Source organism: Scyliorhinus torazame, chromosome 4 (assembly GCF_047496885.1).
Source record: "Scyliorhinus torazame isolate Kashiwa2021f chromosome 4, sScyTor2.1, whole genome shotgun sequence".
NCBI lineage: Eukaryota > Metazoa > Chordata > Chondrichthyes > Carcharhiniformes > Scyliorhinidae > Scyliorhinus > Scyliorhinus torazame.
In genome coordinates this window covers 301043828-301060808 of record NC_092710.1, presented here as the reverse complement: position 1 = coordinate 301060808, position 16981 = coordinate 301043828, and the positions used below count along the sequence as shown (strand labels likewise).

At 51.4% G+C, this 16981-nt stretch overlaps 1 protein-coding gene across 3 annotated transcripts in view; it reads left to right on the top strand.

Annotated features, from left to right (window-relative positions):
- The window catches only part of slc22a16 (solute carrier family 22 member 16), a 175050-nt gene that overhangs the window by 138896 nt on the left and 19173 nt on the right, over positions 1 to 16981 (top strand). For all 3 annotated transcript variants that reach the window (XM_072500018.1, XM_072500020.1, XM_072500019.1), the window contains 2 exons: positions 6442 to 6569; positions 10076 to 10185. In XM_072500018.1, the coding sequence (XP_072356119.1) occupies positions 6442 to 6569; positions 10076 to 10185 (238 nt within the window). The remainder of the gene's footprint in view (positions 1 to 6441; positions 6570 to 10075; positions 10186 to 16981) is intronic.

The following is a 16981-nucleotide window of genomic DNA, read 5'->3' as shown; positions in this document are numbered from 1 at the left end:
CATTGCGGTCAGTGGAGGGGAGGGGCCCGTTGGAATCGATGCTGAGGCGCTCAAAGTGCCGGGATGACTTCACCAGGTGGGCCTTGTCTGGTCGATAGAAGTGCAGCTTACACTCCGCGCAGACATGGCAGTCCCTGGTCATGGCCCTGACCTCCTCGGTGGAGGAGGGCAGGTTGCGGGCCTTTATGAAGTGGAGAAGCCGGGTGACCCCCAGGTGACAGAGGTCATTGTGGATGGCCCAGAGTCGGTCATCTTGCGAGCTGCCGCATGTGCCATGGGATAGGGCATCTGGTGGCTCATTGAGCTTCCCCGGACAATACACAATATCGTAATTATAGGTGGAGAGCTTGATTCTACACCTCAAGATTTTATCGTTCTTGATCTTGCCTCACTGTGTATTGTTGAACATAAAGGCTACTGATCATTGGTCGGTGACGAGGGTGAACCTCCTGCCAGCCAGGTATGCCTCCAATGCCGCACAGCTTCTACGATTGCTTGAGCTTTTTCGACCGAGGAGTGTCGAATCTCGAAGGCGTTGAGGGTACAGGAAAAAAAGGCCACGGGCCTGCCTGCCTGGTTAAGGGTACCGGCCAAGGCGACATCTGACGCGTCGCTCTCCACCTGGAAGGAGATGGTATCGTGGCTGTGGCAATATCTGCCTTGATGGGGCTGAAGGCCAGGCGGGCCTCAGTCGTCAGGGGGAAGATGGTGGCTTTGATAAGTCGGCGAGCTTTGTCCGCACAGTTGGGGACCCACTGGGCATAATATGAAAAGAACCCGAGGCATCTTTTCAGGGCCTTGGGGCAGGGGAGGGGGAGCTGCAGGAGGGGGCGCATGCGGTCGGGGTTGGGCCCTAGGACTCTATTTTCCACAAAATAGCCGAGGGTGGCCAGGCGAGTTTTGTGGAAAACGCATTTCACCTTGTTGTAGGTGAGATTGAGGACTTGGGCGGTTTGGAGATACTTCTGAAGGTTGGCGTCGTGGTCCTGCTGATCATGGCCGCAGATGGTGACGTTGTCCAAGTACGGAAATGTGGCCCCCAGCCCGTACTGGTCCACCATTCGGTCCATCGTTCTTTGGATGACCGAGACCCCATTGGTGACTCCGAAGGGGACCCGGAAGAAGTGGAATAGGCGGTCGTCTGCCTCAAAGGCCGTTGTTGTGCCGATTTTTCCGGGCGGATTGGAAGCTGGTGGTATGCGGACTTCAGATCTACCGTGGAGAAAACCCGGTAGTGTGCAATCTGATTCACCATGTCCACTATCCAGGGAAGGGGGTACGCATCGAGTTGCGTGTACCAATTTATGGTTTGGCTGTAGTCTACAACCATCCGGCTCTTTTCCCCGGTCCTGACGACCACCACTTGGGCTCTCCAGGGGCTATTACTGGCCTCGATGACCCCCTCCCTCATGAGCCGCTGGACCTCTAACTTGATAAAAGTCCTGTCCTGGGCACTGTACCGCCTGCTCCTGGTGGCGACAGGTTTACAGTCGGCGGTGAGGTTCACGAAAAGCAGGGGAGGGGCGACCTTAAGGGTCGCAAGGCTACATACGGTGAGAGGGGGGTAAGGGCCTGCAGAACTTCAGGGTCAGGCTCCTGAGGTTGCACTGGATGTCCAGTCCTAACAGGAGAGGAGTGCAGAGATGGGGGAGGACATATAGTTTAAAATTGGAGTACTCGGCACCCTGTATCGTGAGGTTCGCGACACAGTACCCCCGGATCTGCACTGAATGCGATCCGGAAGCGAGGGAGATTATTTGGAATGCAGGGTAAATTTGGAGAGAACAGCACCTTACCGTGTCTGGATGTATGAAGCTCTCCGGTGCTCCCAGAGTCAAACAGGCAGGGCATTTTGTGCCCATTGACCCGGACGGTCATCATCGAGTTCCTGAGGTGCTTGGGCCGTAACTGGTCGAGGGTGCCAGCACCGAGCTGCGGGTGGTCGGAGGTAATGGGGTGGTCCCAAGATGGCGGCTCCCGTCGGTCGCACGTGTCGGGCGGTGTTCAAGATGGCAGCCCCCGTCGGTCGCACGTGTCGGGCGGCGTTGAAGATGGCGGCCCCCATGAGTCGCACGTGTCGGGTAGGGTTAAAGATGGCTGCCCCCATGGATAGCACGAGGCTGATGATGTGTCCGAAGGGGTCGGTACCAGCAGGCACGCAGCCACGCTGCGGGGTCTGTGAGTCTGTAAGTCGGGCCTGCGATTTAGGAGCTTTGGATCTGGCCAGGCAGACTTTGGCAAAGTGTCCTTTCTTGCCGCAGTCACTTCCGTCGCGTTCCGAGCCGGGCAACACTGCCTGAAGTGCTGGTTCTGGCCGCAGAAATAGCAGGGCAGCCCCCCGGGTTGGGCGGGCAGCCGCACGGCACAGGCCTGGGACACCATCTGGCCGGGTGTCCACGAAGGAATCGTGTGGTCGGAGGGGAAAGCATTGAGGCTCTGGAAAGCTACTTCTAAGGAGGTGGATAGTTTTACCGTCTCTTCTCGGTCAAGGGCGCCCTTTACGAGCAGGCGCTGTCTGACATAGTTGGACCGGACTCCAGCCACATAGGTGTCCCGGATGGCGAGTGCCATATGCTGCGAGGCCGTGACGTCCTTGTAATTGCAGTTTCGAGCGAGTACCTTCAGGTCGCGTTGGTATTCCTCCAACGATTCCCCCGGGGCGTTGACGGCGAGTGGTGAGCAGATGCCGCGCAAACACTTCGTTCATCGGCCTCACATACTGTCTTTTCAGGATCTCGACCGTGTCTGGGTACGTAGTCGCTTCCTCGATCAGCACAGAGATTCTGTGGCTCACCCGGGTGTGGAGGAGACTCAGTTTCTGTTCCTCGGTGACGGCGAGCGAGGAGGAGGCGGCGAGGTAGGCCTCAAAACAGTGGAGCCAGTGCAAAAAGATTCCTTTGCTTCAGCAGCCTGCGGGTCGAGTTCTAGTCGATCAGGTTTGAGGGCAGCTTCCATAGCGATATCTTAGCTGATTAAATTGATGCGACCATCAATTCACACGAGACGAAGAGTTGAAGTGAACAGTGGGTTTAATCAGCTAGATCTGTGCCTGCCAGCGACTGCTCTGTACTGAGTGCCGCCTACAGGCTGCAGATCTATATACCTCCCCCGAGGGGGCGGAGCCATAGGCGGAGCCCACAAGGGCATCAACATAATACAATACAATGTAATGCAATACAATGGTGAATGGTAGCAGTAATACATTCACCACACTGACCACATGCCACACTGGGTGGATTTACGGGTAGAGAGGGGCAAGCTTCCAGAGGCCTCAGTGGAGATTGGGTGTGGGGTTACTGGCCGATAAGGACGTCTGCGAGAAGATAGGGGTGGTTATCTAAAACTATGTGGAGCACGGGGGAGGTGTTGGCGGCTACGTTGTGCGAGGCATTGAAGGAAATGATTAGAGGAGATTTTATTTTGATTATGGTGCTTAAAGTGAGGGCGGAGAGGCGGAGGCTGGTGGATGCCATTCTGGCAGTGGACTGCAGATACTCGGTGGCACCTGAGGAGGCACTGCTGAAGGGAGAGGTAGAAGCTCAAATGGAGTTTGGACGGGGGAGGCAGTGGGGCAGCTGCACAGGGCCAGACGGACAGTGTACGAGTATGGGGAGAAGGCGAGCAAGATGCTTGCGCATCAGTTGAGGAGGCAGGCAACAGTGAGAGAAATTGGGTGGATGATGAACCGGGGGGGTTTGTCAAGCTGGTAGTGGGGCCAGAGGAGGTAAATGCGTTGTTTGCGGCATTTTATCAGAAATTGTACAGTTCGGAGCCCCCGGCGGGGATGAGGGCATAAGGCGGTTTTGGGATGGACTGGAGTTCCTGAGGGTGGATGAGGCGAGGGTACAAGAACTGGGGGGGCCTGATTGATTTGGGGGAGGGGATGGAGTGTGTGGGGTGATGCAGTCAGGGAATATTACAAAAAATATCAAGGGATATGGTGGAAAAGTGGGAATATTTCATTGAGATAGAGGGTCAGCTATGATCATACTGAATGACGGAACAAACTCGACAGGCTGAATTACCTATTCCTGCTCCTGGTTTCTATGTTTCAATGTCTCAAGAGGCAGGGACGCTACCCACTGCTCTACAAAACTTCCCCTGAGCAAATCCCCATTTACAGATAACATTTCTGACAGTACAGGGGCGGGATTCTCCATTTTGCCGGCACCCGGGGGTTTCCCGACTGCGCGGGGCTGCCTCACAATGGGAAATCCCATTGACCGGCCGGCGTAATGGAGAATCCCGCCGGCGAGTCGGGGCAGAAATGTGGTGCTGCCAGGCGGAGAATCCAGCCCCGGATCTCTCAGAATTGTACTGGTGTATCAGCATAGATTAAGTTTGGGGCTTGAAACCACAACTTCCAGACTTACGAGGTGAGAGTGCTCCACTTAGCCAAGCTAACACACACAGGGTTCAGTATGAAATGGCCACCCTGCATCACAGATTGTGTGAGTCACTGAACATTCATACTGTAGGTTATTTGTAATTCCTGCTCTGTGGTCCTGCAACATATATTCGCAGTTCGAAGTGTCAAATAAAGTGTATTTAAAGCTTTAAAGCTTGGAAAGAGTTATAGGCTGGGTGGCTGTGTTTGCAGCTTCAGTCAAGAAGTATCAGGTTCAGAAGATGCTTATTCTTGGCCCAATGTTGGAGCTGACTAATGGGGTTGCACTCCAGATGTGATTAATTGGCAAGAAAGGGACAGTGCTAGGAACTGAGGAATGCCGATTACACCTAGCCTGAAGTATGAAGCGGAAACCTTTGGCCTGAAGACAGATGACAGAAGGTCTTGGGAGAAAAATGGAGCTGGTCGCCAAAGTCACCCACATGAACCAACACGCAGCTCCGCTGCTTTATTAACTTGAATTATTTATCCCATCTTCTTGATATGGTGCAGTGTTGGCAGACTTACTGAGGCTAATAAAGTTTTTTCTGTATCTGCCTCCAGGTTATCTGGACATCTAACACTACATTTATCCTGACAGCTGCCTACTAGCCAAACAACTGGTGCATTGCTTCTGAGAGGAAGATGCCCTGAGATGATCAAGGGAACAATACTCCTTTGCTACACTTTCTCTGCCAGCACTTCCAAGTATGCTTCTGAAAATGGAACAAATCTGCTCCTTCTTTTTCACAGCAACAGTTTATGAACCCCTTTAAAGTCACCAGCTTTACGGTTTCCCAGATAAGAGTGGGCCCTTGTAGAGTGAATCCAAACCAGAAGTGTATATATAATCAGGCCCATGTTGGAAAATGTGTCTAATGTTTCCACAGTACAAACCTTTCCTTTCCATTGCAGCCAGTGGCAATTTCCTTCTCAAAATGGAAAAGTTCCCCTTTAGGTTGTACAATTATGGAAGTGGTTTAAATGCTTATGAACGCACTAGATAAGCAAGGTTGAGTACTCCAGTAAGGATGCAGTAAAACCATATATAAAAGCAAAGTACTCCAGGTTTGCAATTCAGATTTACTTCTGAAAATACACTGAGGAATATTGTTTACTTGTTATCTAGTTGGATTATTAGACTTCCATGAACTATTTACAAGCGCATTATGTATGTATATTTACTACAGTTTTTCATTTCATTTTACTTTTTAGCAGCTGGTCTCCATGCAAGTATAAAACAGTTCATGAAGCGTAATATAAAATTTGCCTCGTTTCATTGGCTGTCTAATGTGCAACTTGTTGGGCGGGCTTGTCCGGCCGCCCCCGCCCGGCGACGAAGAATCCCCCCCGAGGTCAATGGACATTTCCATTGTCTGCATCTCGGCCCGTGGCGATCTTGCGGTTGGCGGGGCGGAAGAATGCAGCCCTGTTTCATTGTACACAATTATTCCAAGTGTAATCCTTTAATTCCAGCCTTTTTGTCTACCGAAGCAAACTATATCCCTTTAAAACAGTGTATAAATCTGGAAACAGAAAAGGCAGGTTATTTCTGTTTCAGTTGTGTACCATGCATCAGAACACCTTTTATATATTTCAACTATTTGTCTTGACACCAAATAATAGAGGTTAACAACACTGGCTCACTAATTATGTTTTTGTATTTTTCACCCCGCTCAACTCCCAATACATTTGTTAACAGTCATATTTACTGAACATAATTGAGGTTATCTGCCTCAATGTTTGAATGCTATCACATTATCATCTGAAAAGTCCGAACCTTGATTTTCATTGTGTATGGCTGTGATCCCTCTTAGTGAGTTAACAAATCTTAGCCGTGCTACAGGGGTGACTGAGCAATTCACACAGGGAAGGATCAACGTAGGACATTCTCATCAACCTCAGATTATCATATAGTTGTGGCATGTACAGATCAAGAAAGGAAGAGAAAGAAAGAAAATATTTTAAAAGAACTTTATGTGGATTTATTAAACAGCTCCTTAGTTGCTTGTGTGTCAGCAGTGCAATATCTATAACAATATATTTATTGACAGGTGCGGTGGAAATTCCTTCCTATATTGTTGCTTGTTTTGTGATGGACAGATTGGGAAGAAGAAATACTTTGGCACCATCCCTGTTCCTGACTGGCGTGGCCTGTTTTCTCAGCATGGTGATTCCTCAGGTCAGCTTCTAAGATAATCTTTTCTTCAAAAGCTATTCTGGGTGGAAATCTTTTACTTTGACAGAAAGCAACTGTTAAAGAGGGAGGAATTTAACATTGGGCTGAGTTCTCCCAAACGATTTCCAAATGTGATGTCCAGCGGGAAACGAGGTGCAATTCCCACCAGGTGGATCAGTGCATTCTAGACCGTGATCCACACACAGTTAGAAATTTTTTTGGAGCCAGGGTGATTTGTGCCATGGGGCCTGAAGATGTTGGCAAGGCCGTATCCTCCGAGAAGGGGAGGCCTTTGCCCCAGTCTCAGAATAACACAACAGTACCACCATCCCCCTCCCCAATTGCTGGCAAGGCCCCCACCCTCAAGTGAGCCACACCCTACTATGGGTTCACCAAAGATACTTCCCTCACTTCAGGGCCCTCCTCAGGTCCCGCCCCTTGGCATTGCTAGGTTGGCAGTGCCGATGGGCAGCACTTAGAGAGAGCACCTAATCTTTCTAGAAGTACTTCAGAACAGAGGAAACCATAGCAGGAAAACAACTTCAGTTAGAAACAACACCTGTACTTCAGAATAAAGAAAAAACCTCTATGAAAAAACAACGGTTAGAAACAACACCTGCTCAAAAGGGAAAATACTTCAGAGTTAATGCACCATGAAGAGCTGTAAAAATAAACAAAGCTATGGTGGCACAATGGCTCAGTTGTTAGCTTTGCTGCCTCACAGCGGCAAGGAACTGGGGTTGATCCCGGCCCCGGGTCACTGTCCATGTGGAGTTTGCACATCCTCCCCGTGGGTCTCACCCTTACAACCCAAAGATGTGCAAGGTAGGTAGATTAGCCACGCTAAATTGTCCCTTAATTGGGAAAATTTTTAAAAAACAAAGCCAATCCCTCCAAACAGCCTGGGCCTATTAATCAAGAGGCTTGTAAAATGTTATTGTCTGTGAAATTGAATGTAAACAATGCAATTCAAAGAATTTTGACACATAAAAGGGAAAGACTTTACTTTTATCTGACAGACCTTTGAATTTGACATGTTGGGAGAGACGTCAAGGGTGCAATCCATTGATCGCATTCCGTCCAACGCGGATCCAAGTGTGCGAGCGAATCCCACGAGAGCCCCCAATCTGACTCCGCAGTGGGCCAATTGTGAGTCAGCTGACTCGCTTTGCCTGACGCGATCTGATCCACTGGGCTCATTTAAATACCGGGCCGCCGGATTCACCCGGTGCCCAGGTGTCAATGCTGCACCTGCAAGACCCAGCCAGGGCACCATTTAGTACAGGTCTACACAAACGTGAACCAGTAACAGCACCTCAGGGGGAAGGGGGACTCACAGGGCATTAGAGACCCCCAGGTGGTATGGGATAGGGCAAGGTGATAGCCCAGCATTCCCCATAGCACCTGGGCACCTTTTGTCACTGCCAGGTTGACACCGGGCCTGGGCGGACCTTGCCACTTGGAGAGGAGGTGAGGGGGGGTTTCCCAGGGCCCTAGAGAAGGTTGGGGTGTGAGGGTGGGGTTCCTGGAAGGAGGGGGGGAAGATCGGGGCTGCCATTCAAAATGGTGCCCCGATCTGTGAACAGCCATTCCTGCTTATGAGATCAACTTGAGCAGAGCCTCGGCGGGGGGAAACTCCTCGAGGCCAAAATGATCTGACAAAGTGCCGGTGAATAGCTAGGTGATTCTCGGCGTTGCAGTCTCCGAGAAACACCCCGTCAAACGTGCCCAAAAGAGGACTTAAACATTTGTCCCCTGAATCACACCCCAAAGATTTGGAGGCTACGGGGGACTTTTACCTTTATCTGACAGATTTATGACATTAACATGCTGGGAGAGAGTTTGAAGTTTTCAAGGCTACTGAGGGAAGACTTGCCACACCTCCCCTAAAGGACCTCCCTGGAGTGGAGGTAAGTGTAGAGAGGGTACTCACCCCCTTGCTTCCCCTCAGTGTCTCTGGTCCCTGCTTTTAGGGTCCAGTAGTGATTTACGTCGGGTGACTTCCTGCTGAGGTTGCGGGTGAATACTGGGAGGCCGCTGCATTCAACTTTAATCTCGCTAATTAGATGAAAATGAATGCAAATGAGTTGTGATCAGGTTCTGAGGGAGATCTTGATCATGCCAGCTGGAATAGGCCGGGAGAATGGAAAACTGATTTGCGACCGGCACAAATCCCACTTTGGGGCTGTCCTGCAATTTTTTCAACATAGCGGGATTTGAGTCAGGTGCAATGCAGCCAGAGAATCGCCCCCGTTATCTTTGCCTTTTTTTTAACTTAGAATTACCGTTAGGGAAACCAATTTTAGGTCACAATTTCCCACTGCCCAATTTCCCTATTAAAAGGCAAAGATAACCCTTTCCCGAAGTACCTTGCATCGGGAAATTATAGTTCCAAAGCCACTTTGGAAGCCAGTTTAATTTCTTGGCCAGAAACTCTAATCATGTTTAACCCAATGTTGCACTGATGGGCATTAATTACACTGTTTAGAGTGAGAGACTTTAGAAACAGACATTGTTGCGAGTGGATTCCTCTTAAAAGTGGGAGCATGCATGATTGATCCTGTAACTAGCAAACTGCTAACAGAATTATATTCTCAGGAATCAAACATTTTGAAACACTAGGAGGAATTTTCTGGGCCGGCCTACCCGGTGGTCTTTTGGCCGGTCCACCACATTTCCCAAGGCGGGTCCCGCCATGAAAGGGCAGGAAAGTCCTGGCCTGTATTTCTACAATTGAATTAATGGTTCACTAATTATAAAATCATTCTTATTAAAACATACCTGCTCTTTTGAATAAAACCTGAACATATATTTCTGTCGGCACTAGTAAAACCTGGTTAATGCAGCTGGGACAAAATAGGCCTGAGGAATAAGTTGCTCAATTTTTAAAAAATTCTCTTGTGGGGCCAATCCCTGTTGTCTGGTATTCCACTCCAGCCCACCAGCCAGGGATCGCTTCACATCGGTTTCAGGGGGTCAACTTACCAACATATAGATGAGGCCCAGGAGTTGATGCTGCCTGAATTATTCAATTCCCCTCATTTATGAAATTAATTCTTATTTGACAACCTCGTAAGTGGCTTTATTTTTTACAGTTTTATTTCTGTTCCTCTTGCTAACAGAAACCTTAGCTAAAGCGCTCTTATATTTAACCATTAGATGAGGTGTAACGATAAGGTCACATTCGTATTACAAGTGTAATAATTATGTCCCACCTCCTTCATAGCCATGCCTATCAATTCATGTTTTTTGCCCTGATTTGAATTTACTTTCCTCCTCCCCATGGTTTTCCAAGGCTGCCAATGATGCACTTAAAACAGAGGCCTCTAAACAGAGAGTGGGCGTTGTTCGAAAGACCACCTTCTGAATTTCTTCCCCATATGCAGAGATTTATCTGTCCTTCCTGTGAACCATGGTCAAGATGAGGAAGTTGGCAGAGCATAAAGTAGTTTCAGGAGGGAAATGTTTTGGGGAAGTGACACTGAGGATATCTTTTCTATTTTATATAGGACATTGAGGCTCTATCAATCACTTTAAGCATGATTGGAAAATTTGCCATAGCTGTGGCATTTGGGTTGATTTATCTGTACACTGCTGAGCTGTACCCAACTATAATACGGTAAGTGGTACAAACACTGTGCTCCAATTGCTTTGAGATATGAATATAATAAAAAGCTCTTCTATTTACCATGACAAAGAGCATGTTGGAAACTTTAGGTGGAATGCACAACTTACAGTCTTTCAAGGATCAAGATTGATAAATTATGCAATAATTTTGTTTCTGGTGGCTAGGCTCCTTCAACAGTCTTTATATTCCACCTCACCCCATCAAGGTGCTAGAAAGAGGCACAGATCTTTTATTTTCCCTCCACTCCTGAAGGCACTGACTTTGGCACAGCTCTTTAGCACCTGCCCTCACCCAAACAGCTAAAAAAGGATATCTATCCAACCATATAGTTGGCGAGTTTTACTACTGGGCCCCTTTGACACCTCTTTCTATAAGCTTCAAATGCAGGTCACACAACTGAAAAGCTTGGCAGAGGCTGGAGTGTAAACAGGCAGTTGCTGAAAATAGTGGCACTGACTGGCATGCTGGTTTCCCTTCGCTAGCAAATTTAATATTGGTTAGAGGAAAGCTGGCCCAGGAAGCCTGCTAGATTTGGCATTAAGTTCAGTTCAGTTAGTTAAGGAGCTCGTTGAGAGCTTGTAAGGGGGCTAGTTTAGGATTTTAGTGTGAGTGGATGGGTTGTGTGCTGATTCAGGGGCAGACTAGGTGTGTGGAGTTGCAAAGCAACGGGGAGCAAGTCATGGCTGCCCCCTGAAATTAGTTGGACCTATAGAAGGGAGAATGGCCAATAGGGGAACTCAGTCAGTCGCACATGGGAGCCATCAGGAGAACGCAGGTTGCAGGGAAAGTGGTCAAAATACACTTGGGCAGTTAGGGAGTCCCCACCCTCCTGAAATCATGGGGACATAAGAGAAGAGATGAGGCTTCCAGACATGGGCGGGATTCTCCGATCCCCCCCCAGCTGGGTCGGAGAATCACCGGAGGCTGGGGTGAATCCCGTCCCCGCCGGTTGCTGAATTCTCCGGCACCGGATATTCGGCGGGGGCGGGAATCGCGCTGTGCCGGGCCTTTCCCCCCACCCCCGGCGATTCTCCGGCCCGCGATGGGCCAAAGTCCCGCTGCTGGAATGCCTGTCCCACTGGCGAGAATCAAACATCCTCTCATAACGGCGGGACTAGGCGGCGCGGGCGGGCGGGCTCCGGAGTCCTGGGGGGGGTGCCCCCACAGTGGCCTGGCCCGCAATCGGGACCCACCAATCCGCGGGCGGGCCTGTGCCGTGGGGGCACTCTTTTCCCTCCGCCTCGGCTGACGCTCCCACGCATGCGCGGACTTCCGCCAGCCGGCGAAGTCCTTTCGGCCCCGGCTGGCGTGGCGCCAAAGGCCTTTCCCGCCAGCCGGCGGCTCGCCAACCACTCCGCTGCGGGCCTAGCCCCTCAAGGTGAGGGCTTGGCCCCTAAAGGTGCGGAGAAATGCCCGACGCCTGAGTGGTTCCCGCCACTCCATCCCGCCGGGACCCTCCGCCCCGCCGGGTAGGAACAGCTGGGCGCAAGGAAGGCAACAGATGTTCATGGGAGCATGGCTGTCAGATTTTGAGTTGAGTGGCAACGAGAGGCAACATGGGGGCAGAGCTCTGGGCACGAGGAGATCAAAGGATAGGTACAAGCGGCAGGATGACAATGTAGGCCATACCCTCCACACCAACTTGAGATGTCAGAGAACCAGTTTTCAAAGATCATAGAATCCCTACAGTGCAGAAGGAGGCCATTCGGCCCATCATGCCTGCACAACCCTCTGCAAGAGCCCCCGCCCTAGCCCCATAATCCAGTAACCCCACCTTTTGGACACTTCGGGGTAAATTTAGCATGGCCAATCCACCTAACATACACAACTTTGGACTGTGGGAGGGAACTGGTGCACCCGGAGGAAACCCACGCAGACAAAGGGAGAATGTGCAAACTCCACATATACAGTCACTCAAGGCTGGAATTGAACTTGAGTCCCTGGCGCTGTGATGCAGGCAGTGCTAACCATGTAGGAGACAACGACCCTTCAGGCAGATACTCACTGAGATTTGCACCCTCATGGTGGAAGTCTTCAGACCTTGCAGCATTGCTCACCGTGTACTGCCAGTAGCCATCAATGTGCCATCTAACTACTTTGCTGCTGGTTGCTTCCAAGGATCTGCTGCCAACTTTGCCGACATCTCACGAACAGCAGCACACCAGCACATCTCGCAGGTCACTGATGTCCTTATCATCAGAACTGGACGATGGAGCCTCGCAGACACAAAAGGCTGTGGGTTTTGTCTCTGGCTGGATTCTCCCAGGGGATAAAGTGTAATCAACTTCCTTAGACAGATTCTTCCAAACCCATGACTGCTACCATCTAGAAGGACAAGAACAGCAGATACTTGGGAACCCCACCACCTGGAGATTCCTCTCCAAGTTACTCACCACCCTGACTTGGAAATATATCGCCGTTCCTTCACTGTCGCTGGGTCAAAATCCTCGAACTCCCTCCCCAACAGCACAATTAGTGTACCTACACCTCGGAGACTACAGCGGTTCAAGATGGCAACTCACATGACCTTCGGAAGGTCATCGCGGGATGGGCAATAAATGCTGCACCTCTACCTCAAAGTCCACGTGGATAGATTCTAAGGGACAAGGAATATCCCTTGAAGTGATAGTTACTTATCCTTTACTAGACCCCAAGACATCCAGAGTCACTACATACAGGGATCACCATTGAGCTTCTGAAGACGTGGTTCTGATGCCTGGACCCTTAGCCGTGGGTTTCCTGACGGTGTGGGGAGGCTTTAATGGGAATTCCCGTTGACAGCAGCAGGAACAAAGAATCCCGCTGCCAAGAAACACACTGCTGGGAGGCCGGAGAAATCCCACCCCAGGTGTACTGGTGACCTCTATAACAAAGCACAAAGAAAAGTACAGCACAGGAACAGGCCCTTCGGCCCTCCAAGCCTGCGCCGACCATGCTGCCCGTCTAAACGAAAATCTTCTACACTTCCGGGGTCCGTATCCCTCTATTCCCATCCTATTCATGTATTTGTCAAGTTCCCCTTAAACGTCACAATCGTCCCTGCTTCCACCACCTCCTCCGGCAGCGAGTTCCAGGCACCCACTACCCTCTGTGTAAAAAAACACTTGCCTCGTACATCTCCTCTAAACCTTGCCCCTCACACCTTCATGAGTAATTGACCCCTCTACCCTAGGAAAAAGTCTCTGACTATCCACTCTGTCTATGCCCCTCATAATTTTGTAGACCTCTATCAGGTCGCCACTCAACCTCCTGCGTTCCAGTGAGAACAAACCCAAGTTTATTCAACCTCTCCTCACAGCTAATGCCCTCCATACCAAGCAACATCCTGGTAAATCTCTTCTGCACCCTCTCTAAAACCTCCACATCCTTTTGGTAGTGTGGCAACCAGAATTGAACTCCAAGTGTGGCCTAACTAAGGTTCTATACAGCTGCAACATGACTTGCCAATTTTCAAACTCAATGCCCTGACCAATGAAGGCAAGCATGCCATATGCCTTCTCTACCTGTGTAGCCCCTTTCAGTGACCTGTGGACCTGTACACCTAGATCTCTCTGACTGTCAATACTCTTGAGGGTTCTACCGTTCACTGTATATTCCCTACCTGTATCAGATTATCTCACATTTGTCCGAATTAAACTCCATCTGCCATCTCTCCGCCCAATTCTCCAAACGATCTAAATCCTCTGACAGTCCTCATCGCTATCCGCAATTCCACCAACCTTTGTATCATCCGCAAACTTACTAATCAGACCAGTTACATTTTCCTCCACATCATTTATATATACTACGAACAGCAAAGGTCCTAGCACTGAACCCTGCAGAACACTACTAGTCACAGCCCTCTAATCAGAAAAGCACCCTTCCATTGCTACTCTCTGCCTTCTATGACCTAGCCAGTTCTGTATCAATCTTGCCAGCTCACCTCTGATCCCGTGTGACTTCACCTTTTTGTACCAGTCTGCCATGTGGGACCTTGTCAAAGGCCTCACTGAAGTCCATATAGACAACATCCACTGCCCTACCTGCATCAATCTTTGTGACCTCCTCGAAAAACTCTATCAAGTTAGTGAGACACGACCTCCCCTTCACAAAACCGTGCTGCCTCTCGCTAATACGCCCATTTGCTTCCAAATGGGAGTAGATCCTGTCTCGAAAAATTATCTCCAATAATTTCCCTACCACTCACCGGTATGCTTACCGGCCTGTAGTTCCCTGGATCCTTGCTACCCTTCTTAAACAAAGGAACAACATTGGCTATTCTCCAGTCCTCCAGGACATCACCTGAAGACAGTGAGGATCCAAAGATTTTTGTCAAGGCCTCAGCAATTTACTCTCTTGCCTCCTTCAGTATTCTGGGTTAGATCCCATCAGGCCCTGGGGACTTATCCACCTTAATATTTTTCAAGACGCCCAACACCTCGTCTTTTTGGATCTCAATGTGACCCAGGCTATCTACACACCAGTCACCAGCCTCAACATCCACCAATTCCTTCTCTTTGGTGAATACTGATGCAAAGTATTCATTTCGGACCTCGACCATTTCCTCTGGCTCCACACATAGATTCCCTCCCCTGTCCTTCAGTGGGTCAACCCTTTCCCTGGCTACCCTCTTGCTTTTTATGTACGTGTAAAAAGCCTTGGGATTTCCCTTAACCCTATTTGCCAATGACTTTTCGTGACCCCTTTTAGCCCTCCTCACTCCTTGCTTAAGTTCCATCCTACTTTCCTTATATTCCACACAGGCTATTCCCAGCCTTCTAGCCCTGACAAATGCCTCCTTTTTCTTTTTGACGAGGCCGACAATATCTCTCATTATCCAAGGTTCCTGAAATTGCCATATTTATCCTTCTTCCTCACAGGAACATGCCGGTCCTGAAATCCTTTCAACTAACATTTGAAAGCCTCCCACATGTCAGGGGCGAGATTCTCGGACCCCCCGCCGGGTCGGAGAATCGCCGGGGGCTGGCGTGAATCCCGCCCCCGCCGGTTGCCGAATTCTCTGGCACCGGATATTCGGCGGGGGGGGGCCTCCAACCGGCGCGGCGCGATTCCCGCCCCCGCCGAATATCCGGCCCGGATGGGCCGAAATCCCGCCGCTAAAATGCCTGTCCCGCCGGCGTAGATTAAACCACCTACCTTACCGGCGGGACAAGGCGGCGCGGGCGGGCTCCGGGGTCCTGGCGGGGGCGCGGGGCGATCTGGCCCCGGGGGGCTGCCCCCACGGTGGCCTGGCCCGCGATCGGGGCTTACCGATCCACAGGCGGGCCTGTGCCGTGGGGCCACTGTTTCCCTACCGCCTTCGCCACGGTCTCCACCATGGCGGAGGCGGAAGAGACTCCCTCCACTGCCCATGCGCGGGAATGCCGTCAGCGGCCGCTAACGCTCCCGCGCATGCGCCGCCCGGAGATGTCATTTCCGCGCCAGCTGCCGGGGCACCAAAGGCCTTTTTCGCCAGCTGGCGGGACGGAAATTTGTCCGGCGCGGGCCTAGCCCCTTAAGGTTGGGGCTCGGCCCCCCAAGATGCGGAGCGTTCCGCACCTTTGGGGCGGCGCGATGCCCGACTGATTTGCGCCGTTTTGGGCGCCAGTCGGCGGACATCGCGCCGATACTGGAGAATTTCACCCCAGATGTTCATTTACTCTCAAACATCTGCCCCCAATCTAGGTTCTTCAGTTCCCGCCTAATATTGTCATAATAAGCCTTCCCCCAATTTAGCACATTCACCCCAGGACCATTCTTATCCTTGTCCACCAGCACTTTAAAACTTACTGAATTGTGGTCACTGTTCCCGAAATGCTCCCCTACTGCAACTTCTACCACCTGGCCGGGCTCATTCCCCAATACCAGGGGCGGATTCTCCGACCCCCCGCCGGGTCAGAGAATGGCCGGGGGGCGGCGTGAATCCTGCCCCCAACACTGCCGAATTATCCGGCGGCGGAGATTTGGCGGGGGCGGGAACCACGCCGTGCCAGTCGGAGGGCTCCCCCCGGTGATTCTCTGGTCCTCAATGGGCCCGTTCTATGCAGGTCCCGCCGGCGTAAATTGGAGTTGGTCTCTTACTGGAGGGAACTGGCGGCGCGGGCGGGCTCCGGGGTCCTCGGCGGGGCGGGGGGGGGGGGGGGGGGGGATCTTGCCCCGGGGAGTGCCCCCACTGTGGCCTGGCCCGCGATCGGGGCCCACTAATCCGCGGGTGGGCCTGTGCCGTGGGGGCACTCTATTCCTACGCGCCTGCCGTGTAAGCCTCCGCGATGGCCGGTGCGAAGGTGAACCCCCCCCCGCGCATGTGCGGGGATGACATCAGCAGCCACTGATGCTCCCGCGCATGCGTGGACCCGCGCCGGCCGGCGGAGTCCCTTCTGCCCCGGCTGGCACGGCACCAACGGCCTTCCACGCCGGCCGGCGGGGCACAAACCACTCCGGCGCCGGCCTAGCCCCTGAAGGTGTGGAGGATTCCGCATCACTGGGGCGGCCCGATGCCGGAGTGGTTCCCGCCACTCCACTGCGCCGTTTCTGCCCGCCCCGCCAATTTCAGGAGAATCCCGCCCCAGGTCCAGTACAGCCCCTTCCCTAGTTGGACTATCTACATATTATTTTAAGAAGCCCTCCTGGGTGCTCCTTACAAACTCTGCCTCGTCCAAGCCCCAAGCACTAAGTGAGCCCCAGTCAATATTAGGGAAGTTAAAGTCTCCCATCACAACAACCCTGTTGCTTTTACTCCTTTCCAAAATCTCTCTACCTATCTGTTCCTCTATCTCCCGCTGGCTGTTGGGAGGCCTGTAGTGAACCC